This window comes from Equus przewalskii, chromosome 10 (genome assembly GCF_037783145.1).
Source record: "Equus przewalskii isolate Varuska chromosome 10, EquPr2, whole genome shotgun sequence".
NCBI lineage: Eukaryota > Metazoa > Chordata > Mammalia > Perissodactyla > Equidae > Equus > Equus przewalskii.
In genome coordinates this window covers 34,149,295-34,177,133 of record NC_091840.1, presented here as the reverse complement: position 1 = coordinate 34,177,133, position 27,839 = coordinate 34,149,295, and the positions used below count along the sequence as shown (strand labels likewise).

Genomic DNA, 27,839 nt, shown 5'->3' with positions numbered 1-27,839 from the left:
ATGGGCTAAAGTAATTTTCTCAAGATCACCTAGCCAGTAAGTGGCAGAGTTGGGATCTGAACCCAGGTCTCTCTGACTCTAGAGTTAGACCTCTTAACCATTATCTCACTTCAACTTTCAGTAAAATGGCAATACTACCTTTGTATTGGAAAAGTGGTATTATTCTTTCTCTACTCTCTTTCTATTCTTCACAGATAGGCATCCTCTTTCCAAAGCTCACTTAATTGGCACAACTATCCCATTAAAAAGAAAAGTCAAAATGCGTCAAGGAAATAAGGTATGAATTACTGCTGTAAGGTTTATAAAATAGTCAATAAATCTTTATAATCAATATAAAATTAATATTCCTATATTCTGCTTCTTCAGCACCACTATAACCTAATAATCATTAAATATTTCTGCACATAATCAATTTTTGAACTTAAAGGAACAGAACCTTTATATAATAAAGAAAATAAAGGATAGAACCAAACCTTAAAACTGAAAATTACTTCATGGACTTACTTTTCAGGTTGTCATAGACAATGTTCACTAGCCTTGAAACATGTTACTAGAAATGTCTATTAAGTGATCACTCAATATAAGGCTCACCTGCTGTGACCTATTAGTTATAGCCTTCATAAATAACTGGTCAATATATAATTACTAGAAGAAGAAATCTAAAAGAAAGGCTACTATTTTCAGAAGACACTCCAACATTTAAATGGTAAAATTTTCAGTCAACAATTTTAGTAGGGGAAGTTAACTCACTGAGTTAATTAGGGACTATATCTCAGATGGTATACGAGAAAAGTAAATGTTCTAGGATGCTTTACCAGTTTTTTTTCATTGCAGAGGACTTTCTAGTTCCATGTCTCAAAATTGTTCAGGCTAAAATCAATGCCTCAAGCTTTAATACATAGAATTTAGGGACTTTAATCTCTTTTGTCTGTGTAAAAGAGATTAATCAAAATGATTTTTAATTCTCTTAATTCTACAATATAAATATTCACTACAAAAAAAGTGAAAAGCACCCCAAATCCCAAGACTTAATATTTTAACGTATACAACCTTTCAAACAGTTTTCTATTCATTAAAAATAAAACATAAGGAGTGTGTGTGGGTATGAATTATTTTAAATGGGATGATATAATGATACATTTAAGGAAATATAAGTACCTATTTGGGACATCGATGTTAATGATACAAGTTTCTAAAAGTTCTCCATATAGATCTGTGCAAGATGCAAGAATCCATCTTTGATCATGAGATAAACAGTAGCCCACGAAAAGAACATTATATTTCTGTCCGGCTTCTCCAAATGTTTCTCCTAGCTCTGTCTGTTTATCCTTCACTGGAGCCAGAATAAAAGGAGGTGTATAAAGCCGAATACACTCTGGTCTCTGTAAAATAAAAAATTAAGGTACTATGGTACTTACACAATCATAGAAAAACTTTTTATTGAAAATGTGATATATTATCTCTATCCAAGTATAAGAGAATTGAAAAAGGATAGTTAAATAGAGAACTGCACTTCGTATTGCATAAAATGTATAGTCATTCAATAACTTTGGTCATGGAAAACATACTTACATCAGGACTCTTAAGAGCAGTCTCCATAGCTAAACCTGGACCAAAGCCAGTCAATGTTTTCACATTGGTTGATGTTGGAAGTGGTCTCCGACACTGGGTAAAGGCCGAAAAAGCCAGGGATTTTAAATGCTGGGTATAGATTTGTCTATCTTCATGCTTCACAGGTTGTAACAGGTACTGACAAGGAACAATCTAAGAATTATAGGCAAATATTACAAATGTTAAACTTCTAAAAAAAAATAAAAAGAACTGTGAAGTCCAAAACTCTTAACTTTTACTAGGAAATTTAAACAAAACCTAATTAAAACAGTCTAAAGAATTACATTTTCTTATCTGTTATATAAGATTTTTAATAAAAAGTCAATCTTACCAAAGCTATGTAAAAACCTTTAAATATTTCTAAGCAATTAATATTGTCATGGACTAGTCCTGTTACAGTCTATAAAGAAATAATTCAAAATGTCTGCAAACAACTTAATATGGTTAATCTCTTTCTACTTTCTTGCAACCTTGACTTATTTAGAACTCTAGCTTATACAGGTCCATGCTCTATTTTTCTATTTAAGCTTATGAATTTAAAAACTGGCTTATAAAAGTAAGACAGAAGAAACATTTAATGTACTTAACGCAATCTTTTTATTCTCCATTATTACTGTGGTATGATTATAAAGTTTATCGTTTAAAAACTCCTTAAGATTTCTAAAAAAAAAAAAAAAAAAAAAAACTCCTTAAGATTTCTATCATAATATCACTTAAAATCAATAGAACTTGGCTTTTAGAAAATCAATTTGGGCAAAGAATAGTATCTTTGAAACTTCTGTCAAGATCAAACTGTTTTATATAAATTTAACTTGCAACATTTATCATTCTTACCTGTACAGAAACAGTACTCTTAATATGAGAAGGAAGAGTCTGGACCATTTCCAGAAAGCATCGAAGCAGCCCCAAAGTCCATACATTGGAAGAATTAGTGCTCTCATCTTTATTTTCATATGTAAAAGGATCAATTATATAGACGACAATTGCAGGTGGATAAGTGATTGCATGTGAATCACCATCTGTGGGGATGCCCACTTTATCCCGATCCATTGTGCTAAAATTTGAGATAGAAATAAGACAGTTAGGAAAAAAGTTGTACTGTACCTCTCATGGGATAGCATCAAAGCAGGTTCTCAATATCTTCTCCCTATTTTGTGGTGGGGGAGTGTCACAGAGCCTCTCTAAAAATGAGGGATCTCTCTTTTCCTCCAAAGAGAACTGTAAACATTATACACACAACTTCATGATGTATAAAAAAACCCTTGCATTAAAAGGTCTTGCACGGAAAAAAAAAAAATTCTTAAAATCACAGAGGATCAGAAATGCCAGAGAGCTGAGTGCCTAAGTGATAAAACTGAGATAGGTAGGTTAAATGAGCTTCCCAAGATCACAAAGCTGTCTAGAAGCAGAGCTAGACCAGAAAGAAAACAGGTTTCCAGATTTAGTCAACTTTCTACTACATTTTTAGAATATACACATTCATTTCATACTTTATAACTTCAATGATGAATAATAAGATTCATTCTTTGATGGTGATACAATTTTTCTAAAACTCCCAATCTATTTAGATGTTCAAGATAAATGGATCAATCTGGGTAATTAATAGTTGGTGTTTACTCACATAAATGAGTCTAACTTTGGGCAAAACTGCATCTGGGTAGATGAAAGACATAACCAAGCTCAGGCTGACCTAACCTATAAATCAAAAGGGAAGCTCACTCAATACCTTCTTCATAAAAGGAATAAAGAGAGAGGTGATGTCAGCATCATGGCAGAGTGAGCTCTTCCCTTGGACTCTCCCCTCTAAAATACAACCAAAAGAACATTCATACACCAATAGAGGACATTCACACAACACAAAAGACATCTGAGAGACCCACACAGCCATACATCTGAAGGTAGTGATGGGACTGGATCATCTGGAGAAAGTGGAAGCTGATCAGTAGGAGCTCTGCTGAGAGAGAGGGGCGACAGCTTGGGGAGGGGCGCAGGCGAGAAAAGGTGCCTGGACCCTGCCCAGCACTCCAGCCCCACAAACGACTGTAGCACAGCATGGAGAGCAAGGTGGCAGCAGCTGGGGGAAATGTGCAGGTGAAGAAAGGGGTCCCACACTCCAGCCCCACGATCGCCTGGAGCACAGCGCAGAGAGAGAGGCAGCAGCTGGTGGAGCCCCATGATCGCCCAGAGCACCACACAGAGAAAGAGGCAGCAGGAGGAGGCATGCAGGTGTAAGAAAGTGCCCCTTCCCCTGTCTGGCACTCCAGTCCTGCAATCGCCCAGAGCTCCACACAAAGAGACAAGAGGAGGCTGGGGGAAGCGCAGGTAAAGGAGGGCACCCCTTCCCCTGCCCAGTGCTCCAGATCTGCCATCAGTCAGGGCTTTGCACAGAGAGAAAAGAAGTCAGTGGCTGGAGCTGGGGAGCCCCGACTGTGCTGGGCCCAGAATACACAGCACCTGATCTCCATCCAGTGGCAGCACATGGCAGCTACGACTAGATAATAATACTCTGTGGAGGCAAAAATCCACACCATCAAGCAGCATGAGAAAGTATATTAAATCTCCAGACCAGAAGGAAACTGACAAGTAGCTAGAAACCAACCCTGCAGGCACAGAAATCCAGAACCTAAATGACAAAGAATTCAAAATAAGTATCATAAAAAAACTCAGTGAGTTACAAGAAAACACAGAAAGACAAATTACTGAATTCAGGAGGTTCTTCACAAAAGAGATTGAAACTCTAAAGAAGAACCAATCAGAATTCTTGGAGATGAAAAACACAATCGATGAGATAAAGAAAAATCTGGATTCCCTAAACAACAGGTCCTAAAATATGGAGGACCTAATTAGCAATTTAGAGGACAGTTCTATAGAAATGCTTCAGAGGGAGGAGAAGAGAGAACTAAGACTGAAAAGAAAGGAACAAGTTCTCAGAGAAACATCTGACTCAATTAGGAAATGCAACATAAGGATTATAAGTATTTCAGAGAGGGAAGGAGGAGAATGGAGCAGAAAGCTTGTTCAAAGAAATAATAGCGGAGAACTTCCCACCCTGGGGAAGGTGATATAAATCCACATGAAACAGGCTATCAGATCTCCTAACTATGTCAATGTAAAAAGACCTACTGCAAGGCATTTAGTAGTAAAGCTGGCAAAAGTCAATGACAAAGAAAAAATACTACAGGTAGCAAGGCAGAAGAAAATAACTTACAAAAGAACCCCTAATCAGGCTTTCAGCGGATTTCTCAGCAGAAACCTTACAGGCTAGGAAAGAATGGAATGATATATTCAAAATCCTGAATACTCTATCCATTGAAAATCTCCTTCAGATATGATGGAGAAATAAAAACTTCCCCAGACAAACAAAAGCTAAGGGAGCTCATCACCACAAGACCCTCCCCACAAGAAATCTCCAAGAAGGCCCTCATACCTGAAAAAAAAAACTAGCAAAGGGGCTACAAAGCCCTGAGCAAGGAGTAGAATAGGTAGGCAATAACCAGAAAATGGTAGCTCTCTATCATATCAGGTTAGTAAACACTTAACTTTAACATCAAGGATAAAGAAAAGGAAGAAATCAAAATAAAAATAATCTCATCATTTTGATGACAAACTCACAACACAAGATGGAATAAGATATGACAAAAATAACTTAGAAGGGGAAGAGGAAACGGACAGAATCAGTACAGTCTAAGGAAATAAGAAGCTATCAGAAAATGGACTATCTCAAATACGAGATTTTTTATACAAACCTAAGAGTAACCACTAAACAAATAATTAGAACAGAGACATTTACAATAAACAAGGAGAAAATGAAGAAAACCTACATAGAAAACTACCTAATTAAACTAGTAGTCCAAAATACATAGGACAAGAAAAAAAGGAAATGCAGAGGAACTAGAAAACATGGGATAAGATGGCAGTATTAAGCCCTCAGATATCAACAGTCACCCTAAATGTAAATGGATTGAATTCTCCAATCAAAAGATAGAGTGGCAGGATGGGTTAAAGAACAAGACCTAAAAATATGCTGCCTTCAGGAAACACATCTCAGCTCCAAAGACAAACACAGGCTCAGAGTGAAGGGATGGAAGACGATACTCCAAGGTAAGGGCAAACAAAAGAAAGCAGGTGTTGCCATACTTATATCAGACAAAGTAGACTTCAAGATAAAACAGGCAAAGAGAGACATAGAGGGGCAGTATATAATGATTAAAGGGACTCTCCATCAAGAAGACATAACACTTATAAACATATATGCACCTAAAACAGGAGCAGCAAGGTACATAAAGCAACTATTAACAAACCTAAAAGGAGATATTAGCGACAACACAATAATAGTAAGGGGCCTCAATACCCCACTTACATCAACGGATAGATCATCCAGATAAAATGTCAACAAGGAGAGTGGAATTAAGTGAAAAACTAGACCAGATGAACTTAATAGATATATATGGTGCACTCCATCCAAAACAGCAGAATATACATTCTTCTCAAGCACACATGGGACATTCTTAAGGATATACCATGTATTGGGAAACAAGGCAAACCTTAATAAATCTAACAAGATTGAAATCATATCTACTACCTTTTCCAACCATAATGCCATGAAACTAGAAATCAACTATAAGAAAAAAGCTGGGAGAGGAACAAAAGTGTGGAGACTAGACAACATGCTACTGAACAACTAATGGGTTGTCAAAGAAATAGAGAGAGAAATCAAAAAATATCTGGAGACAAATGAGAATGAAAACACACCATACCAACTCATATGGGATGCAGCAAAAGTGGTCCTAAGAGGGAAATTTATAGCAATACAGGCCCATGTCAACAAATAAGAAAAAACTCAAACAATCTTAAAACTACACCTAACAGAAAGAGAACAAAGCCCAAACTCAGCAGGAGGGAAATAATAAAAATTAGAGCAGAAATAAATGATATTGAAACAAAAAAGACTGTAGAAAGGATCAATGAAATAAAGAGTTGCTTCTTGGACAAGATAAACAAAACTGACAAACCCTTAGCCAGACTCACCAAGAAACAAAGAGAAAAGGCTCAAATAAATAAAATTAGAAATGAAAGAGGAGAAATGACAACAGATACCACAGAAATACAGGAACAACATGAGGAATGAAAACCACATGATTATCTCCATAGACGGAGAGAAAGCATTCAACAAAGATCCAACATCCATTTATGATTAAAAAAAAAAAAAAAAAAAAACCTCTCAATAAAATGGGTATGGGGCCGGCCCGGGGGTGCAGGGGTTAAGTTCGCACATTCTGCTTCTCAGTGGCCGGGGTTCACCAGTTCGGATCCCAGGTGCGGACAGGGCACCGCTTGGCAAAAGCCATGCTGTGGTACGTGTCCCATGTATAAAGCAGAGGAAGATGGGCATGGATGTTAGCTCAGGGCCAGTCTTCCTCAGCAAAAAGAGGATTGGCAGTAGTTAGCTCAGGGCTAATCTTCCTCCCAAAAAAAAGAAGGGTATAGAAGGAAAGTACCTCAACATAATAAAGGCCATATATGACAAACCCACAGCCAACATTATACTCAATGTGGAAAAACTGAAAGCCATCCCTCTGAGAAGAGGAACAAGATAAGGGTGCCTACTCTCATCACTTGTATTCAACATAGTCCTGGAGGTTTTGGCCAGAGCAATTAGGCAAGAATAGGAAATAAAAGGAATCCAAATAGGAAATGAAGAAGTGAAACTCTCACTCTTTGCAGATGACATGATTTTACATACAGAAAACCCTAAAGAATCCATCAGAAAACTATTAGAAATAATCAACAACTAGAGCAAAGTTGCAGGGTACAAAATCAACTTACAAAAGTCAGTTGCATTTCTATACTCTAGTAACAAACTAACAGAAAGAGAATTCAAGAATCCAATCCCACTTATGATCACAACAAAAAGAATAAAATATCCTGGAATAAATTTAACCAAGGAGGTGAAAGATCTATACGATGAAAACTATAAGACATTGTTGAAAGAAATTGACGATGACATGAAGAAATGGAAAGATATTCCATGCACATGGATTGGAAGAATAAACCTAGTTAAAATGTCCATATTACTTAAAGCAATCTACAGATTCAATGCAATCCCAATCAGAATCCCAATCACATTCTTCACAGAAATAGAACAAAGAATCTTGAAATTCAGATGGGGCAACAAAAGATCCAGAATAGCCAAAGCAATCCTAAGAAACAAGAACAAAGCTGGTGGCATTGCAATCTCTGATTTCAAAATATATAACAAAGCTACAGTAATCAAAACAGCATGGTACTGGGGCCAGCCCTGTGGTCAAGTGGTTAAGTTCGTGCACTCCACTTCAGTGGCCCAGGGATTTACCAGTTCGGATCCTGGGGGCGGACCTGGCACCACTCATCAAGCCATGCTGAGGTGGCATCCCACATAGCAGAGCCAGAAGGACCTACAACTAGAATACACAACTATGTACTGGGGGGCTTTGGGGAGAAGAAGAAGAGGAGGAAAAAACCCAACATGGTACTGGTACAAAAACAGGCACACAGATCAATGGAACAGAACTGAAAGCCCAGTAATAAAACCACACATCTACAGACAGCTAATCTTCAACAAAGGAGCCAAGAACACACAATGGAGAAAGGAAAGCCTCTTTAATAAATGGTGCTGGGAAAACTGGACAGCCACATGCAAAAGAAAGAGAGTAGACCAGTATCTTTCTCAAAATGGACCAAAGACTTGAAGCTAAGCCTGAAAACATAAAACTTCTGGAAGAAAATGCAGGCAGCACACTCTTTGACATCACACTTAAAAGGATCTTTTCGAATACCATGTCTACTCACACAAGGGAAACAAAAGAAAAAATAAACAAGTTGAACTTCATCAGACTAAAGAGCTTCTGAAAGGCAAAGGAAACCAAGATTAAAATGAAAAAACAACCCAACAACTGGGAGAAAATATTTACAAAACACTTATCTGATAAAGGGTTAATCTCCATAATATATAAAGACCTCACACAACTAAACTACAAAAAAACAAACAACCCAATCAAAAAGTGGGCAGAGGATGTGAACAGATATTTTTCCAAAGAAGATCTACAGATGGCCAATAGGCACATGAAAAGATGCTCAACATCACTAATCAGGGAAACGCAAATGAAAACTACACTTAGATATCATCTTACACCCACTGGAATGGCTACAATAACCAAGACAAAAAATAACAAATGTTGGAGAGGGTGTGGAGAAAAGGGAGCTCTCATCTACTGCTGGTGGGAATGCCAACTGGTGCAGCCACTATGGAAAACAGTATGGAGATTGCTCAAAGAATTTAAAATAGAAATACCATACGATCCAGCTATCCCACTACTCGGTATTTATCCAAAGAACTTGAAATCAACAACAGAAACAAACTTTTGCACCCTTATGTTCATTGCAGCATTATTCACAATAGCCAAGACATGGAAGCAACCCAAGTGCCCACTGACTGATGACTGGATAAAGAAGATGTGGTATAGATTATATACAATGGAATACTACTCAGCCATAAAAATGACAAATCATGCCATTTGCAACCACATGGATGGACCTTGAGGGTATTATGTTAAGCAAAATAAGCCAGACAGAGAAAGACAAACACCGTATGATTTTACTCATACGCAGAATATAAACAAACTTACAGATGAAGAGAACAATTTAGTGGTTACCAGGGGAAAGGGGGGTGGAGGGGCACATTTATATGATGTCTGACAAATATTAATATACAACTGAAATTTCACAATGTTATAAACTATTTTTACCACAATTAAAAAAAAAGGAAAAGAAAACTGTCATCATCACTGTTGTCATTATAAATAACTCATGTTTGGAAGCATTGTGTGAAGCACTTAATGTATATTATATCCTATGGTTCCCATTTTACAGATAAGGAAACAAGCTCAGAAAGGTTAGATAGCTTTCTCAAAGTCAAATAGCCAGTAAACAGCAGAGACTGAAAGTCAAACCCTGGTACGACTCAAGCTTCTAAACAGGGTGGTTCAACAATGACTTCTTAATCACTGTAGTAATTTGCATAAGCAAACCTACTTGACAATTATGTCACAGAACAGATTCAAGCATCATACAATAGTTGGACTAAAGGGTTTCTGAGGTCAATTCCTACTCTGAGATTCTAGGATTCCATGACAAAAACTTTATGAAGAGTCTTCATTATAATTTTATAGGTAAAATATTCAAAATTATAGGATAAGGATAATCAAGGATAAGACCAAAAAGCTCCTATGTTCATTCACAATGACTATCTTATTTAGACAAAAAGAAGCATCATATATCTATATTTCTGCAAAGACTCATGTATTTAAACGTACCTTTCAGACACATCAGGATGTGGCTGAGTGGGAAGTGAAGACGACTCTCCAGAAATTCCAGGTGTTTGTACAGCTGCTGACTGTTGCCCTCCTAGCTGGCCATTCTGAACTGTACTCGCTTGTGTAGACATGGATCCTGCAGTACTACTGTTTATACTCCCAAAGGGTGGAAATGAAGGTAGTTTATTTGATGATACTCCACTATTCAGGTTGGAGGATGATGAAGATGAAGTTGAAGTTGTGGTCAAAGTTGAATTAGCTGCAGCAACTGAAGAAGACATGGCAACACCTGAAGTCATAGTGCTGCTTGCTGCAGATGCTAGGGTTGCAGATGGAGTATTAGCATTTCCAGTATTTGTCATCTGAGATGGAGTAATCAAAGACTGACTTGTAGGGGCAACTAAATTTGGCTGGGAAAGTAGAGAGCTGTCCAATGGCTGGGAAGCAAGATAAGGACCTAAAGATAGTAAAAATAGGATATTTAATTCTTTATTTCACTGACCGGTTCTTCTTTTATTCTACTATGTGAATAATAATATCTAGCTGATGCTTTTTTGGTAATAACCCTCCCTGGGTCGCTTGCTAACAGTGTAGCAGATACTAGCGTTCTATTTCCCCTAGAAACCAAAGAAACAAATTTTCAATGGAATTGCAAAAGTAAACCAGCATTTTCATACAAAATTAAGAAAAGGTTTCCATGGAAGTGAAATAAAATTCTTTTTCCTAGGCATATTAATTAAATGTAAATAACAGTATCTAGCAAATTTTCATCAAACCTTTTAAAGGGTTACTAAATGACAAGTTGAATAAATGTTGACTACACTGGGAGCTAATTAAACATAAAGTGAAAGAACGTTATCACGGGATTTGAATTATAGGAATGTCTAATGAGATTCAGTATTTTGGTTCTGTGTCTCTTTGGATGAAATCTAAAGTAAGTCCATTGATATTTAATTCAAGGGTGTTAAAAGCAAGTCTTAAACAGCTGTCATTTTCTTAGTTCCAACAAAGAACTGTTTCTTCACGTTGTAGAGGTAACTACAAGTTATTTCATGTCTGAACCATTAACAAATCAAGAATCTTAATTTTAATAAATTTAAAAATAAATACACAAATCCATCAGATCTTACAGAAGCAACAGAACATTGTTTATAACCCACAATTTCCTCCTACTAGTGGGATCCCTATTGTTTAATCAGCAAATTTTTTCCGTAAAGCATGCTAGTAAATATTTTAGGCTTTGCAGGTCATATAGTCTCTGTCATAACTATTCAGCTCTGATCTTGCAGCACAAAAGCAGTCATAAACAAGACATAAATAAACGAGCATGGCTATGTCCCAATAAAATTTTATTTACAAAAACATCTGGTGGACTGGGCCATACTTTGCTAACACTGGCCTTATACAGTAAATACAAATTCAATACCTAGGTCATATCTGCAGACTTGTGCATAAAGCTTGAGTTTAGAAAATGCTTCATTGTTACCATCAGCTGCCTGAGAAAACCATTCTGCTACCAGCTTTTCTGATAGTTTCTTTGATGCAGTAGATCCAACTCTCATGATCCCATCTGTCAACAGTCGAGAAATAGGTCTATGTTGACCTAATCGACAGGACTACAACATACATATAGAAAGCAGAATTAGTGAATTTATTATAGTATTTAGGTACATATTACAAAATAAAGCATTAAGCTATTTAAAATAAGCTTTATCATTTATAATTAACATTTAGGATAAAAATATCAAGGGTGAAATGGTGCCATATGTCTTCTTCCTTTTTACATTAGAAATCTATTAAATTTCTTTCAAAATTAAAATACCTCCAATGAAATAAAACACCTAGATAATAACAATGGCACTAGAACCATGTGGTTTGAATAACGAAAACTTACAGAATAAAGAAATAAGTGAGCATAAAAATGCAGTCATTTTATTTTATTTATTTATTTTTGATCTTTTTTTTTTTAAGATTTTATTTTCCCTTTTTTCTCCCCAAAATCCCCCAGTACATAGCTGTGTATTTTTAGTTGTGGGTCCTTCTAGTTGTGGCATGTGGGATGCCGCCTCAGCATGGCCTGATGAGTGGTGCCATGTCTGTGTCCAGGATTTGAACCGTTGAAACACTGGGCCACCAAAGCAGAGCACGTGAACTTAACCACTCGGCCATGGGGCTGGCCCCTGCAGTCATTTTAAATTGTACTTCTACCCCAATTCATGTATATAAATACACATATTCCCAAGTCAAATCAAAAGAAAAATTAGTATATAAAGACACTGTGTATTTGCCAACTCTTCCCTCCAATTCTGTGGGCCACTGATATTTGTTACAAGAAGCCCAATATCAAATAAGTTTGCAATACTGGATTAAGAAAATTTACACAGAGGATTTCTTTCTTTTTTTTTTGAGGAAGATTAGCCCTGAGCTAACTACTGCCAGTCCTCCTCTTTGTGCTGAGAAAGCCTGGCCCTGAGGTAACATCCATGCCCATCTTCCTCTACTTTCTATGTGGGACGCCTACCACAGCATGGTGAGCCAAGCGGTGCCATGTCCACACCTGGGATCCGAACCAGAGAACCCTGGGCCACCGAGAAGCGGAATGTTCAAACTTAACTGCTGCACCACCGAGCCAGCCCCACACAGAGGATTTCTTTACTGTAAAACCTTCAAAGGCTTTAATAATCTAATATGAATAGTGAATCTCTAAAAGGTAATATAATACTCAATGTTTCCCAAACCTATTTAACTATGGATTGTTTTTCTGGGAAGATTTTGCAGGACTAGTGTTCCAAATAACACTCTTCGGGAAATATTTATTGCTACAAAACACACTACAGATATCTTGTAATTAGTAGAACATTAATAAGGAGCTAAACCAGCACAAGCTAACAACTCAGATTGTAAAAGAAATTAAACTTTAAAGACTGGATTTCCCAGCATTTATGGGAAAAGGAAGATATAATGAAATAAGACTTTATGTCCCATAGCACTTAAAATTTGTAATCACTGCATTGAGTGATGGATATGACATGAGAATTATAACTTAAAATATCAGTCAAGAATTTCAGAAATGAATGGATCTTAGAAAGATCTAGCGTAGCTTTATTTTACTTATGAGAAAAGTGAGGCCTAGTGTCAGTACCTGAGGTCCTAGAGAATCAGGGCTAGAATTTTTATAAATGGAGTTTATTTCCTGGCTATTTAACAATGTCACCCCTTGTTTCAGAAAAAGATTATCTTAAATGAGACATACATATACTCTCTCAATGTTTTTTCCTCCAGTATGGTGGTTTCCACTGCGATCCACGGTACACACATCTAACAAAGGGTCTAGGTCAAAGGCTAGTATGAAAACTAAACATCCAGTCTGACATCATTATTACTCTGTCCCAGTCAACTGAACTGCCCAGTATATTTTATATATAAACATACAAATCATAAGGTAGTTTTAAAATGCCACCTCTTTTTAAACACCTACCTCATATATTGCAGTAAGATCTCTAAAAAAGCTTTTGGCTCCATTTAACAAGGCTTCATTTTCTGGACATAGTACAACATAGGCTATATCTCTTTGAGATCCATAGGGTTCCAGCATAAGTCTCTCCCAATAAGGGAGAGCAAATGGAGAAAGCACCAGAAAATCATAATCATAACCCAACAAAAACGTGGGGATTGGCAGTGGTTCTGGGGATTCATCAGTTCCTAAATAAGAAATATATTTTAAGAAAATATTTAAGAGCAGTACATGTCTTTTTATTTAAATGTCAAAAGTTACTAAAGTCATTGTTAGTAGTAGAATTATTAAAGACAAAAAAACGAAAAGCCAGTGATTGAGACTTTCCCACAGTTACAAGTTTGCTAAATGGTCTTTATAAAACACATGACTTATAACTTCATTTAAATGTAAAAACTTAATTTGAATGACAAAACTTAGAAGTACAAAAGAAATCATGGGAGAGGAGTTATTTTTATTTTTTAAGATTTTATTTATTTATTTTTAAGATTTTTTTTTTTCCTTTTTGTTCCCAAAGCCCCCCGGTACATAGTTGTATATTTTTAGTTGTGAGTCCCTCTAGTTGGGGCATGTGGGATGCCACCTCAGCATGGCTTGATGAGCGGTGCCATGTCCGCACCCAGCATCTGAACCGGTGAGATCCTAGGCTGCTGAAGCAGAATGCATGAACTCAACCACTCGGCCACAGGGCCGGCCCCAGAATTTTTATTTTTAATTAATCTGGATTGGGGAAAGCCTTTCTAAGCATAACATAAAACCTGTCCATTTAAAAACTGATTAATCTGACTATATAAATTTAAAATTTTGGCATTAAAAAAACACTATAAACAAAGCCAAAAGATTAACCACAAATTGGAAAAAAAGATTTGCAATGCATATGACAAAAGGTTAATTTCTTTACCATCCAAAGGAGACCTATTAATCCACAAGAAAATGATCAACAATCTAGTAGAAAAATGGATAAAGAATATGAACGAAGTTCACAGAAACAGAAATACCTCTTATATATAAGATTTAAGAGAAAACAATTTAAAATAATTAATAGTAAACAATTACAACATTTACAATGTGCTAGGTACTGCTCAAAGATCTTTACATATATTAACCCATTTAATCCTCACAAAAACCATATAGAGCAGATACTAATATTTAAGCTCATCTTAGAGATGAGAAAGTAGGAATGAAGAAGTTAGGCAATTTGTCCAGTACCATACAAGAAGAGACAGAGATCGGATTAGAACCCAGGATATCTACCCTCACAGTCTGAATTATTCTACCTCTCAAACTATAATGAAAACAACCATTTTCACCCATCTACTCAGTACCCTACTCGCAAGCGTTTGAGGAAACAGGCATTTTACTGGTGGAGTTTAAATTGATTCCGTAGAGAGTAACTTGGCAATATTTTTTTTAAATACCCACATGCTTTAATCCAGAGATGTGTGCACTACAGAAAAATAGTTGTAATGATAATAATGGAAACAATCCATATGTCCTTAAATAGTAGTCTAGTCAATAATATCACATTGTAAAGAACAATGAAACTCATGCAGCCATTGAAAAAAAAGAAAGACATCTTTGTAGGTACTGATCAGTAAGGTGCAGAACTATGTGTACGTCCGTGTGTGTGTGTGTGTGTGTATGCGTGTGTTTACTATTCTGGTTTTTAAAAAAATGTAAAAATATAATTAACCTGTATTTTTCACTGAATCTTTTTAATGAGATTTAAATAATTCAGCCATCTAATAAAAGGAGGAAAAGGAAATTATGAGCAAATCTACTACTTCTGTACATAATGCAGTCTAAAACCATGTACAAAAGTCAAAGATTTCAATGTTAAGAAACATTATCCCAAATATATTTTAAAATATATTTTAAAAGCTCCATATCATCCCATATTTCAGAGGTAATCTTCAACAGACAATTTAAGCATTTTGAATGTTCTTTTCCATTATGTTGATAAATCTATTGTGCAACATACTGAGAGTATCCACTTGCTACTCGTCACAACTATCAAATTTCTGTCATTGTTCCTTTTTTTTTTAAGTGAAGACCTTAAAGCCTTTTATCACTAGTATTACTCCCTGCTTTTTACCACATTTTCCATTCAATTTTGTAAAATGCTAATTTACAACAAAAGTGGTGTTCAGTCTTTTAAAAAATTTTAGCAGAATGATTCTTTCTTCACTGAAAATCTTACAGGTCAGTCTAATACATAAAAATGGATCTAAGTGAAGCTGCTCTTTCTGAAGTGGGGTTGTAAATTAAATGTTGGAAACATGGAAAGTAAGAAAGGCTAGGATTGATCATACTGGCTTTAAGTCAAGCATATGCCACAAAAATATTTAAGGAAGACGAATATGCTTATTCAAGTTGGGCAAAGAAACTGAGGAGTGATATAAAATCAGTCAATACACATTACTATAAATTACTTACCATAAGAGCCTCGGCCAGCCATTTTATGAAATTGTTGCCAAGTGAGAGGACCTTGAACCCCCCAAGGTCTTACTGTTCTTTTTTTCTGAATAGCATCCTGAAGAACTGGCTGAAGAGAGAGGAGCATTCGAAGTATATCCTGTGAGCACTGCATACTCAGATCTACAACCATTAAAAAAAAAAGTGAGTAAGAAATGCTAACACCAACATAATTTTGAAATAAAATTTTAAGATAAAAAATACACCTAGGGAAGTTCAGCTCTTCATTATCAAGATTAAGCATCTGCTTGTGCTGAAAACTGTATTAAGTTCCATTTTAAATAATCTGTAGAAATGGTTCTCCTAGCATTTGAAACCAAGAAGAGATATAATAAAAAAGCTTTTGTAACTCATCTCCATAAAAGTTATTCATCAGCTCATCAACCAATTTATAAATTAATCAAATAAATTTCTTCCTTTTTGGTTTCGCTGGTTCGGATCCTGGGCGCGGACATGGCACCACTCATCAAGCTGTGCTGAGGTGGCATCCCACACAGCACAACCAGAAGGACCTACAACTAGAATATACAACTACGTACTGGGGGGCTTTGGATAGAAGAAGGAAAAAAAAAAGAAGAAGATTGGCAACAGATGGTAGCTCAGGTGGCAATCTTTAAAAAAAAAAAAGTAGACTGTAACAACTCTGAAATACAGAACTTGAACAGTAACAGATAAACTTGCTCACACTGCTAAAATGTGTTGTATTATCCATAGACATTTTATAAACCCAGATTTATAGATTTGTAGATTAACAAATTATTAGGATCTGCATTTCTGACCAAACTATCAGAATGGGTACAAAAGGTGCTGCTCCTAAATGTCAAATGGCTAAAAGAAAAATAAATAACCAAATGTTACTGATATAATTAATCTGCCCATCCAGTATGGTTTTATTGTACCATTAAACTTGTTTGAGCACTCTGTTACAGTAAATCATTCAACTTTAATTCATTATTATTGCAGCCTAATTTATTATTTTTGGCTTTAATTCTCTACATCTAAATAGTGTACAAAATTAGAAGTAACTTAATTTCAGATATATTACTTAATAACTATTATACTTAAACAAACCATTATATACATAATGGAACACTGTGTAGTCATTAAAAGTGATAACAGCTATCTGAAATGGACTAACGACTAATACACTGGTAAATAAAAAACAAGCTATAAAATTATCAGTAGAAGAAATTATATGCAAACAATACTATGTGTATTCATACATGAATATTCACATAAAGTCTAAAAAAAGTTGTCATTGGCTAAGGTTGTTTAATCATAATCACATGAGGAACTTTTTAAAAACATATATGCAGAGCTTACCCTGAGAAATTCTGATCTGGGTGAAGCTCAGGAACTTGTATTTTGATTTTAATTCAGAGAGATTCTCATAAATACTCTTCCGTTCTTTTAAAAAATATATTTAGGGGCTGGCCAGGTGGAGTAGTGGTTAACTTTGTGTGCTCCACTTCTCTGGCCTGGGGTTCATAGGTTTGGATACCAGCTGCAAACCTACCACCACTCATTAGGTCACGCTGTGGCGGCATCCCACATAAAGTGGAGGAAGAGTGGCAGTGATCTTAGTTCAGCAACAATCTTCCTCAAGCAAAAAAAAAAAAAAAATAGGAAGACTGGCAACAGATGTTAGTTCAGGGCCAATCTTCCTCACAAAAAAAATAAATTTATTTATTCATTCATTTAGTTATTTATTTAGAGTCCGGCCTGGTAGCATAGCGGTTAAGTTTGCACGCTGCACTTCAGTGGCCTAGGGTGCACAGGTTCGGACCCCAGGTACAGACATACACACGACTCATCAAGCCATGCTGTGGGGGCATCCCACATACAAAATAGAGGAAGACTGGCAGGGATGTTAGCCCAGGGACAATCTTCCTCACACACACACACATCTATATATATGTATATATGTGTGTGTTTCTGCGTATATATATGTACAGAAGACCTATTATGGGCCGGGAATTATGCTAGCTGCTGAAAATACTGTGTAAATAAATTCTTATTCATGTCTTCAAGGATGTTGTAATCTCGTGGAGGAGACTGACATGAAAAAAGAATTCTGACAAGTGCCAGGTCTCTATTTAAGCTGAGACCTGGATGGAAAGCAATGGTTAAAAGGATATATAGTGGGGACTGGCCCCGTGGCCGAGTGGTTAAGTTCGCGCGCTCCGCTGCAGGCGGCCCAGTGTTTCGTTGGTTCGGATTCTGGGCGCGGACATGGCACTGCTCATCAGACCACGCTGAGGCAGCGTCCCACATGCCACAACTAGAAGGACCCACAACGAAGAATATACAACTATGTACCGGGGGGCTTTGGGGAGAAAAAGGAAAAATAAAATCTTTAAAAAAAAAAAAAAAAAAAGGATATATAGGGGCCAGCCTGGTGGCGCAGTGGTTAGGTGCGCACGTTCCACTTCTCAGCAGCCCGGGGTTCGCCAGTTCGGATCCCGGGTGCAGACATGGCACTGCTTGGCACACGATGCTGTGGTAGGTGTCCCACATATACAGTAGAGGAAGATGCGCACGGATGTTAGCTCAGGGCCAGGCTTCCTCAGCAAAAAAGAGGAGGACTGGCAGTAGTTAGCTCAGGGCTAATCTTCTTTGGGAAAAAAAAAAAGTTAAAAAAAAAGGATATATAATGATTTTTTAAGAGTGATCACAAAAAATAGACATACAGATCAATAGAATAGAATTGAACGTCCAGAAATAAAACCTCAGATTTATGGTCAACTGATTTTTGACAAAAGTGCCATAACAATTTAATGGGGAAAGATACTCTTTTCAACAAACGGTTCTAGGACAATTGGATATCCACATGCAAAAGAATAAAGTTGGACTCCTTCCTTACACTATATACAAAAATTAATTCCAAATGGATTACAGACCCAAATATAAGGGCTAAAACTATAAAACTCTTAGAAAAAAACATAGGAGTAAACACAAAATGCACAAGGAACAAGAGAATAAATACACTGAACTTCATCAAAATTGAAAACGTTTCTGCTTCAAAGAATAGCATCAAGAAAGTGAAAAGACAACCCAAAGAATAGGAGAAAATATGTGCAAATCACACATCTGATAAGGGACTTGTATCCAGAACATATAAAGAACTTTTAAACTCAATAATGAAAAGACAAAACACCTAACCAAAAACTGGGCAAAGGATCTGAAAAGACATTTCTCCAAAGAAGTATACAAACGGACAATAAGCACATAAAAAGATACTCAACATCATTAGTCATTAGGGAAATACAAATCAAAACTGCAATGAGGTTAACACTTCACATCCACCAGGATGACTATAATCAAAAAGGCATAATGAAAAGAGTTAATGAGGATGTAGAGAAAGTGGAACCCTCACACATTGTTGGTGGGAATGTAAAACAGTGCAGCTGCTTTGGAAAATAGTCTGGCAGTTCCTCAAAAGGTAAAACAGAGTTATAATGACCCAGCAAGTCAACTGAAGAGTAATAAAAACATATGTTCAGATAAAAACTTGTACACAAATGTTCATAGCAGCATTATTCATAATAGCCAAAGAGTGGAAACATCCCAAATGTCCATCAGTGGAGGAACGGGTAAATAGAATGTGGTATACTCATACAACGGAATATTATTTGGCAATAAAAAGGAACAAAGTACTAATACTTGCTACAACATGGGTGAACCTTGAAAACATTATGCTAAGTGAAGAAGCCAATCACAAAAGACCATATACGGTACGATTCTATTTATATGAAATGTACAAAAGAGGCAAATCTAGAGAGACAGAAAGTGGACTGGTGGTTGCCTACTGCTGGGAGGGAGGGGTTGGAGGGAAATAGGGAGTGACTGCAAATGGATATGGGGTTTCTTTTTGGAGTGATTAAAATGTTCTAAAGTTGACTGTGGTGATGGCTACACAATTCTGTGAATACCAAAACCCATTTAATTGTACACTTTATTTATTTATTTATTTATTTTTTAAGGAGGATTAGCCCTGAGCTAACTGCTGCCAATCCTCCTCTTTTCGCTGAGGAAGACTGGCCCTGAGCTAACATCCATGCCCATCTTCCTCTACTTTACATGTGGGACGCCTACCACAGCATGGTGTGCCAAGCGGTGCCATGTCCACACCCGGGATCCAAACAGGTGAACCCCGGGCCACCAAAGCGGAATGTGCGCACTTAACCGCTGCGCCACCGGGCCGGCCCCTAATTGTAGACTTTATATGGACGAATTGTATGGTATGTCAATAAAACTGTTTCAAAAAGGGCAATCATGGAGTGGTGTGATGATGGGGGTGGGCAGAAATGGGGCAATTTTTACCAGTACTTTTCTGTACTGTCTAGATGCTTAACTTTCTTTTCAACAAGTATGTATTTTTTATAATTAGAACAAAGCTTTTTCTCTCTTGAAAAAAATAAACTTTACCATTAAAAAATACTAACTATAGTTTGTAGACTTTTATTTCCCTCAAACAAATATTTCAACACCTTGGACATCTACTATAAGGCAGGCATTGTTCTAGGTGTTTGGGATATATATCAACAAACAAAACAGACAAAAACCCTGCCCTAACACACAACTTGCACAGGTAAATTTAATGGAGTGAGAGACAATAATTAATCATTAAATTATATAATATGTTAGAAGGTAATAAACAAACCATATGGGAAAAAAGTCCAAAAGCAGCAGGAAGGAGAACATGAAGAGGGATTTGCAATTTTATATTGAGAATACGATATCTGACAAAATTTAAAGGAGACAAGAGAGTTACCCATGTAAATACCTGAGTGTCCCAGGCAGAGGAAACAATTAGGGCAAAGGTTCTTATGTAAAAGTTGCCACTATTTTATGATGCTGCTATAATTTAATGAAAGTACTCCAATACTGCACATTTAAGTTTTCAATTATATCCCTAGGTTACTTGTATTTATACTGAAAATTTTAAATTAAAATGTAAAGGCATTTCTCTCTTTTTTTGTTTTGAATTATTTTCTTAATACAAGTTCTTAGGATGAAATTCATCTTTATGGCTGAAGAGGGTTCTGTTTACATCAATGTTTACTGTTAGACAAAAAATGTACACAGGGCAAGGCTCAATATTTTCCATTATCTGGTATGTAAGTTGGTTCTTTTTTTTTTGAGGCATAATTGACATAAGGTGGTTCTTTTTTACAAGACCAGTGCTATGAGCTATGGGGCCACCCTGAGTTGGTTCTATTTTAAATTTTTTACTGAGGTATAACTGACATAACATTATACCAGTTTCAGGTATACAACATAATTCAATATTTGTATACATTGCAAAATGATCACCATAGTAAGTCCAGTTAACATCTGTCTTCATACATAGTTACAAAATTTCTTTTTCTTGTGATGAAAATTTCAAGATGAGTTGGTTCTTTAAAGCAACTAACAATAAAAATACAGTACCACTAATGCTACTGCTGCTGTTGTTATTACTACTATTACGACTGCTAATATTTGAGTTCTTACCTTGTGCCAGGCACTGCTCTCTGTTTTATATGTATTAGCTCATCCGATCCTCTCAATTCTATATGAGGTAAATACTATTATTGACTCTATTTTAAGAAATTGAGGCACAGAGAAGTTAAATAACTTGCCCAAGGTAACAGTTAGTATATAGTGATGGAGCCCTGTTTCAAACCAAGCAGTCTGCTCCACAGCCTATGTTCTTAACTACATCTCTTTCGTTTACAATCTTGCCTAAGCCACCAGCATCTTTTACCTGGACTACCGTAACTGACTCCTAACTGATCTATCTGCTTCTATTCTCACCTTCACAACCCACAACACAACAGCCAGAGTGATCTTTTAAAACATAAACAGAAAAAGAATGTTGCTTCTCTGCTCACAACTCTCTTATAGCTTCCCATTACTCTTAGAATAAACTATAAAGGCTTTATGCGGTCCATAAGACCCTACATGATTTTGGTGGCTGGCTATCTCTTAGACTTCATCTCCTACCAGTCTCCCTATCACCCAAGTTCATTCCAGCAACACTGCCTCCTTACTGTTCCTCAAACATATTAAGCACACTGTCCTCTCAGGGTCTCGGCACTTTGCACTGTCTGAAACACTCTTCCCTTGGTTAGCCACACTGGTCACATTCTCCCACTTTACGTAGGTCTTTGCTCAAATGCTGACTCTCAGTAATATCTTCTCTTCCATACATCTAAAATAGTACATTCTTGTACTCCTTTACCCTGCTTTTTTTCCTTCAAAGCACTTGTCACTACCTGATAGTATATAATTACTTATTTTCTTGTTTATTTTGTCTTCTCCACTAAAGTATAGGCTCAAAAAGGGCAGGAAATATGTTTGTTTCATTCAACACTACACTTTATAAAAGAACCGTGCCTGGCACATACTAGGTGCTCAATAAGTATTTAATAAATGAAAGAATGTTGAATAGAGCAGAGAACTAGCAATTGTATACTGATTAACATGTGAAAAGTGCCTTTTACAATCCTACAGAAGTACATAATTACAGACTTAGAATAATCATACTGTTATTGCTGAAATTAAACTAAAAGGCTAGGAAATTCTCCCTTTAAAAATGTCATCCTTAAAGGAGTTTTAAGTTCAAATTGAAGTGTCTCTATTAGCTACATGGGAAACTGTCTGTAATACTTTCTCCTAAGAAAGAAAACAAAGTCATACAACTAAAGGAAGATAAACAGAAAATTTACTCCATTAACGTACTTACCATTTCTTTTGGACCAGGGGTGTAAGCATGAACTTTTCACAAGTGCTTCATCAACTTTTCCTCCTGACATGTTATCCATGAACTGACGCCCATGTTCTAATGCAAGGTAGCAGTCATTGCAACAGTCACGCTCTTCAACACGTACCCAATTGCTAATTACACCAATTTTGGGGAAAGGATCTTGGTCTGCTGCTCCAAAGGGTGAAAATAAATTAGTGCACTGATCTTGTAGCAATAATATCAACTCATCAGGCAATTTTTCAGATTCCTTTAGTCCTCCATTAACATGTTCAGCAGAAGTAGCCCTGAGAGCTTCAAAACGTTTTTCTGCTTCTTTGCCACATTCTGTGTTGCGTCCTATGATATCTAGTTCATCTTCAAGAAATAATCCTGAATTGTTTCCAAATTTTCTGTTCATGACAGCACTGAAGCCACAGGTACACCTATACTGTGCTTCCTGCGTTGGATCGGGAATGTAAACTCCAACATCGGCACCCTTGATATTCATGTTGCAGACACAGATACAGCAACTATCAAAGTTACAGTCTTTAAACAAATTCATAACTGATTCTGAAAGAATGAGGTTTACATACAGACTGTGTGCTTCAGGGATGGAAGGAACAGTAGCAGGTTCAACAGAATTAAGGGGTCTGCAGGTGGATGGGGTGGAAGCTGGTGAATACAAGTCTGAATTTTCATATTTGACTGAACCTTGAGCACTAGCAGGTCCACCAGCTCCACGGGGAGTCCTTGGAGTCCTTGGAGTCCTTGGAGTTGGAAACCTAGGGGTAGATGGAGAAGGAAGAATTCCTGCTCCACTGTTACTGGGAGGTGCGCTGCTAGGAGGCATCCCAAAAGAAGTATGAGTTTGAGGTGTGTAAGCAGGGCCATATTCTTGATCCATAGTACTTCCATCACTAGTGTCACCAGGGTGAAAGAAAGTCAAACATATACATAAAGAATTATATTAGTAACGTGAAATACAACTAAAAATGTCACAAGCGTTTTTCAGTAACACTGAAAATTATGACAGCACAATCACTGCAAAAATTACAAGTGTAATTAAAATGTATTTCTAGTTAATATATCCACTCTAGGTGATTACTGTGGGCTCAGGACCAATCAACTAGTTCCAAAATTATAAATAAAATCTGTATACACTTATTTACACCTAGACATCCACATTTACTATCTACACATTTCTTCTTCTACAAATACTCAAATCTCATTGATTCTAAGATGCCACTGATTGTTAAAAAAAAAAAAAAGACAAAAAAATCCTGATTTTAGACCAAAACAAAAGGTGCTTCTGGAGCAAATAATCAAAGTACAATGGTCTTAAGTTTTCCAATAGTTTATTCATACCCAACTAATAACTTTATAACCTATTAATCAGAAAACATTTTTAGAATTTTCAAAACTCAATCTCTTTTTCCAGGTACCAGCATACCAGGTACTTCTGTGAAAAAAAATTAAAGCTTTTTAAGCATTCACCTATTATACCAATAACATAAATTTAAATCATACCCATCTTTGATGAATGGCAATGCAGGCCCTGAAGGAAGCAATTCCAATTTTCCAACAGTCCAACTCTGACGGTAAATACACTCTTCTGGCAATTTGATAGGAGGCAGACATTGGCTTGGTAGAGTTTTTAGAGGTGCAAACATGGAACATCCCACTAGAACTTGACAATTTTCAGGCTTATAGACATAAGAAAAATCCTACAATATAAAAACCATGACTTTCAGCATCTTATTTTACAGGAGAAAAAAAACAAAGTGACTCTAGTCTTTTTTCCCTTTCTTTAAACAAAATAATTCTATTCTTTTCTTAAATGCATTCTGAATAGTGTCATCAGAATTCAGTCTTCAATTTTGTTAACTAGAAAATCAGAATCACTATGAAAGGATTTTTGAATATATCAACAAACTAATTCTATATGAAAATATAGGAAGTGAATTATTTTTCTAGAAAAATAAAATACTCACTTTAATTTCAGAAGGTTTTGGGCTACAGAATCCTTCATCAACCTCAATTTTGAACTGTGCTCCTATACTAGAACTATTTCCTTCTAGAACAGTTCCTCCAGGTGTTGTATCCATACTACCATATTCTTTATTATTCATATTCATTGGGGAAAATCCCATAATATGCTGTTCCAATGACGGTGGTGTCGGATACATTTTATGAAGATCTGCAGTGCCTATAAATTAATAAAAGACATTTTAACATAAAACTAAAAAGAAGTTAATCTATGTTTAAAACAAAAGAGTAGGCAACGTGGCTGAGATAAATAGTTTACAGATTTATCTGGAGCACAGATTTGGAAAGCTTACTTATGCAAGATAACGGGTCCAGATTTCCTGTCTTTGATTCCTTGCAGCCAGATTTATCATCAGATCCATTCGCTGATTTTTTAGATCCAGGCTATTAAAAGAAAAAAACCCACATTTTTATCTGAAATTTTATATCCAATGTGATTTCAAGATAGTAATCACTCAGATGTAACGTGCAAGTAGAGCCCATTCATCAAAAGTAATACTTTGAATCTGTGCTAGAGCCAAATACGTACTAGATACAATTTAAGGACATAAAACACATTTTAGGCAATCGGTGGACCCAGATTAGTTTCTCTGTTTATTTGATAATCCTCCAAATTAACAGGGAAAGATTCCTCCAAAGAAAATGACCAATACTTTCAAAACACACAGAAGCAAGAATAACCTACCACTTAAAACCTGTTAAAATAAGAAAAATAAGAAAACCTGCAATAACAAAGGTTTGTGATTAACATCAGAATTGCTTCTAAAAGATACTCATAAAGCATTTGTCCCCTTAAATAAAAGACATTGAAGTTTATATATAATCAATCACCCCTCTGAATTCTTTTCTACATTTTCGCCTTTTTTAATAATTTCCTCATCCCTGCAAAAATGCTACAACAGGTTTCAAGCACAAACTTCAGGAAGATCTCATATGACAAAACAAAGGATCTCTAACTAAAAATAAGTTTTAATACATTGAACATATCAAGTTGTAGCATCATCAATCTGTCACCAATGTGTTTAGAGCTGACAACCTAGTTCCAACATGTCTTGTTAGCCATTTTTTCATAAATATGTAGACCGAGCCCTGATTACAACCTTTTTACCTCAGAAGAGCCACAGCTGATATATGAATGGTAACAGAGAGAAAGTATAAAAGTACCAAAGTAGTCAGGGATATATTTACCCAGTACATGGCACCTTACAATATAATATAATATGGGATATAGAGTAAAAGTTTATGTTCAGCTATATCTGGCTTAAGTCATTTAACTGAAAACACCAAATGTGCATATATGTGTTTGTTTGTGTATATATATAGATAGATAGATAGATAGACAGATAGATAGATATACACATGTATATGATGAGAGAGGATTAAAAGGATACATTATGTAGAATAAGAAAGACCAAATGTACTACAGAAATTTCCAAGCTACCTTTATGCAGATGAAAAAGGAATTCCCTTTTATGATAATGTAGCACCCAATTCATTAATTTGCCAGAGGCTTGACATTCTACGAAATTTCATTTTAAGCTTTCTTTTATTTTATCTTCACCTTTCTCTGCCAATGGGTGTTAAAGATTAAATATTACTTTTTCTTCCTCTTTCATTATTATAGTATGTACCTGTCTTATAATAATGGCTGTGATGCCAAATTCAAAATAAGTAGTATTCCTTAATAAATTGACAGGACATATTATTTTAATGTTAATTATTTCTTATTCTCTATATGAGTCAATTCCAGGGTCACTTCTCAAACTAGAGGATCGGAGAATAGTAACATAATTCTGCTTCCTAAAGACTGCAGAAAAAGAAAATATGGCAGAGCTCAAATTAAGCTTAATCATATGTGTCCTTCAAATATACAAAATAAAAAAAAAACTCAAAGTTTATAGGTGACACTATGTCAAGACTGCTCAAACATAAGGTTTATAAAAGACACCAATTAATGAAATTTTATTCCAAAATATTTCCTATTGTTCAGGGCTAAAACACAGCATTCAAGTCCCACATCACTTCTGAAAAATAAGCGCATAAAATCAAGGAAAACAAATTATAATCTTAATCATTAACAGGATACTCACTGTTAGTTCATCTTCATCAGAATTGAAGAGATTATCAAGGTCAGTATAAGAGACAGCCAGGTCTGAGTCATAAATCAAACTGGTTGATGGAGGACGAGCATGACCAGAAGGGCGTGGAGCATCTACATATGTCAATCAGAAAACAAAATCAAAAATTCTACTACTGACCAAATAAGTATTATTCTATTTATTTAAGCTAGACATATAACTTTACATTTCTAAGGGTGTTATCCAATAAGAAATCATGATTTACAATCTAGAAATTTTTTTCATAGAAATAAAGTTGTAAATAAATGGTAGTACCTTCCCCAGGAAATTCACCAAAGGCTACATAATCCATAACATAACTAAGTACTGTATATGAATAATATATCAAATAAAAATATAAACACTATTAGGACAAGAGAATTAAACACACACACATTTTTATTTTTCTATCTTCTTGAAATGGAAAGGAAGCATAGTACAACAATTAAGTGCTCTGGCTCTTGAGTCAGACAGACTATTAATTTGACTCCTGACTCCAACACTAACAATACGACCCTGAGCAAGTTACTTAACCTCTCTATGCCTCAGTAATGGCAAGAATTAAATGTGATAGAACGTAGGTAAAGTACTTTGCCCTATACCAGGCACTTAAGCATTCAATAAATATTATCTCTTAGTTAAGCTTCATTTTAGTTCTAGAATTTTATTTTCCTTTTTACTTTTTTTTCCAGTTTTAGGAAAAAAATACAGGATTATTTAAGAAAAAATACAAGTGGAAGTTAATTTTCTCTTATATTTCCACACAAGAAAAAAAAATAATAATTGCTGTTTGCTCTATAACCTTCTAAAGCATCCTCAGGATATCAGATGACTAGAAATAGCCCACACTTTTAGAAAGATGAAAGTCACTTTCCAAGTGCCTCTGAGGTCAGTTCTAAAGATTCACTAAAATGGTAGTTCTGAAATCTTAGAGATGTAAAAATCATCTAGAGTGCTTATTAAAAACCAAGGATTTCCTAGCTCCACCTCAAAAA

The 27,839-nt window shown here is 35.9% G+C and overlaps 1 protein-coding gene across 2 annotated transcripts in view; it reads right to left on the bottom strand.

Moving 5' to 3' along the window:
* MED13 (mediator complex subunit 13) overlaps positions 1-27,839 on the bottom strand; it is a 101,200-nt gene that overhangs the window by 13,217 nt on the left and 60,144 nt on the right. For both annotated transcript variants that reach the window (XM_070562354.1, XM_070562355.1), the window contains exons 12-23: positions 26,818-26,939; positions 25,021-25,111; positions 24,673-24,887; positions 24,209-24,405; positions 22,682-23,598; positions 15,913-16,074; positions 13,441-13,664; positions 11,389-11,578; positions 9,963-10,419; positions 2,446-2,665; positions 1,573-1,764; positions 1,159-1,382 (exon numbers count right to left, since the gene is read on the bottom strand). In XM_070562354.1, the coding sequence (XP_070418455.1) occupies positions 1,159-1,382; positions 1,573-1,764; positions 2,446-2,665; positions 9,963-10,419; positions 11,389-11,578; positions 13,441-13,664; positions 15,913-16,074; positions 22,682-23,598; positions 24,209-24,405; positions 24,673-24,887; positions 25,021-25,111; positions 26,818-26,939 (3,211 nt within the window). The remainder of the gene's footprint in view (positions 1-1,158; positions 1,383-1,572; positions 1,765-2,445; positions 2,666-9,962; positions 10,420-11,388; positions 11,579-13,440; positions 13,665-15,912; positions 16,075-22,681; positions 23,599-24,208; positions 24,406-24,672; positions 24,888-25,020; positions 25,112-26,817; positions 26,940-27,839) is intronic.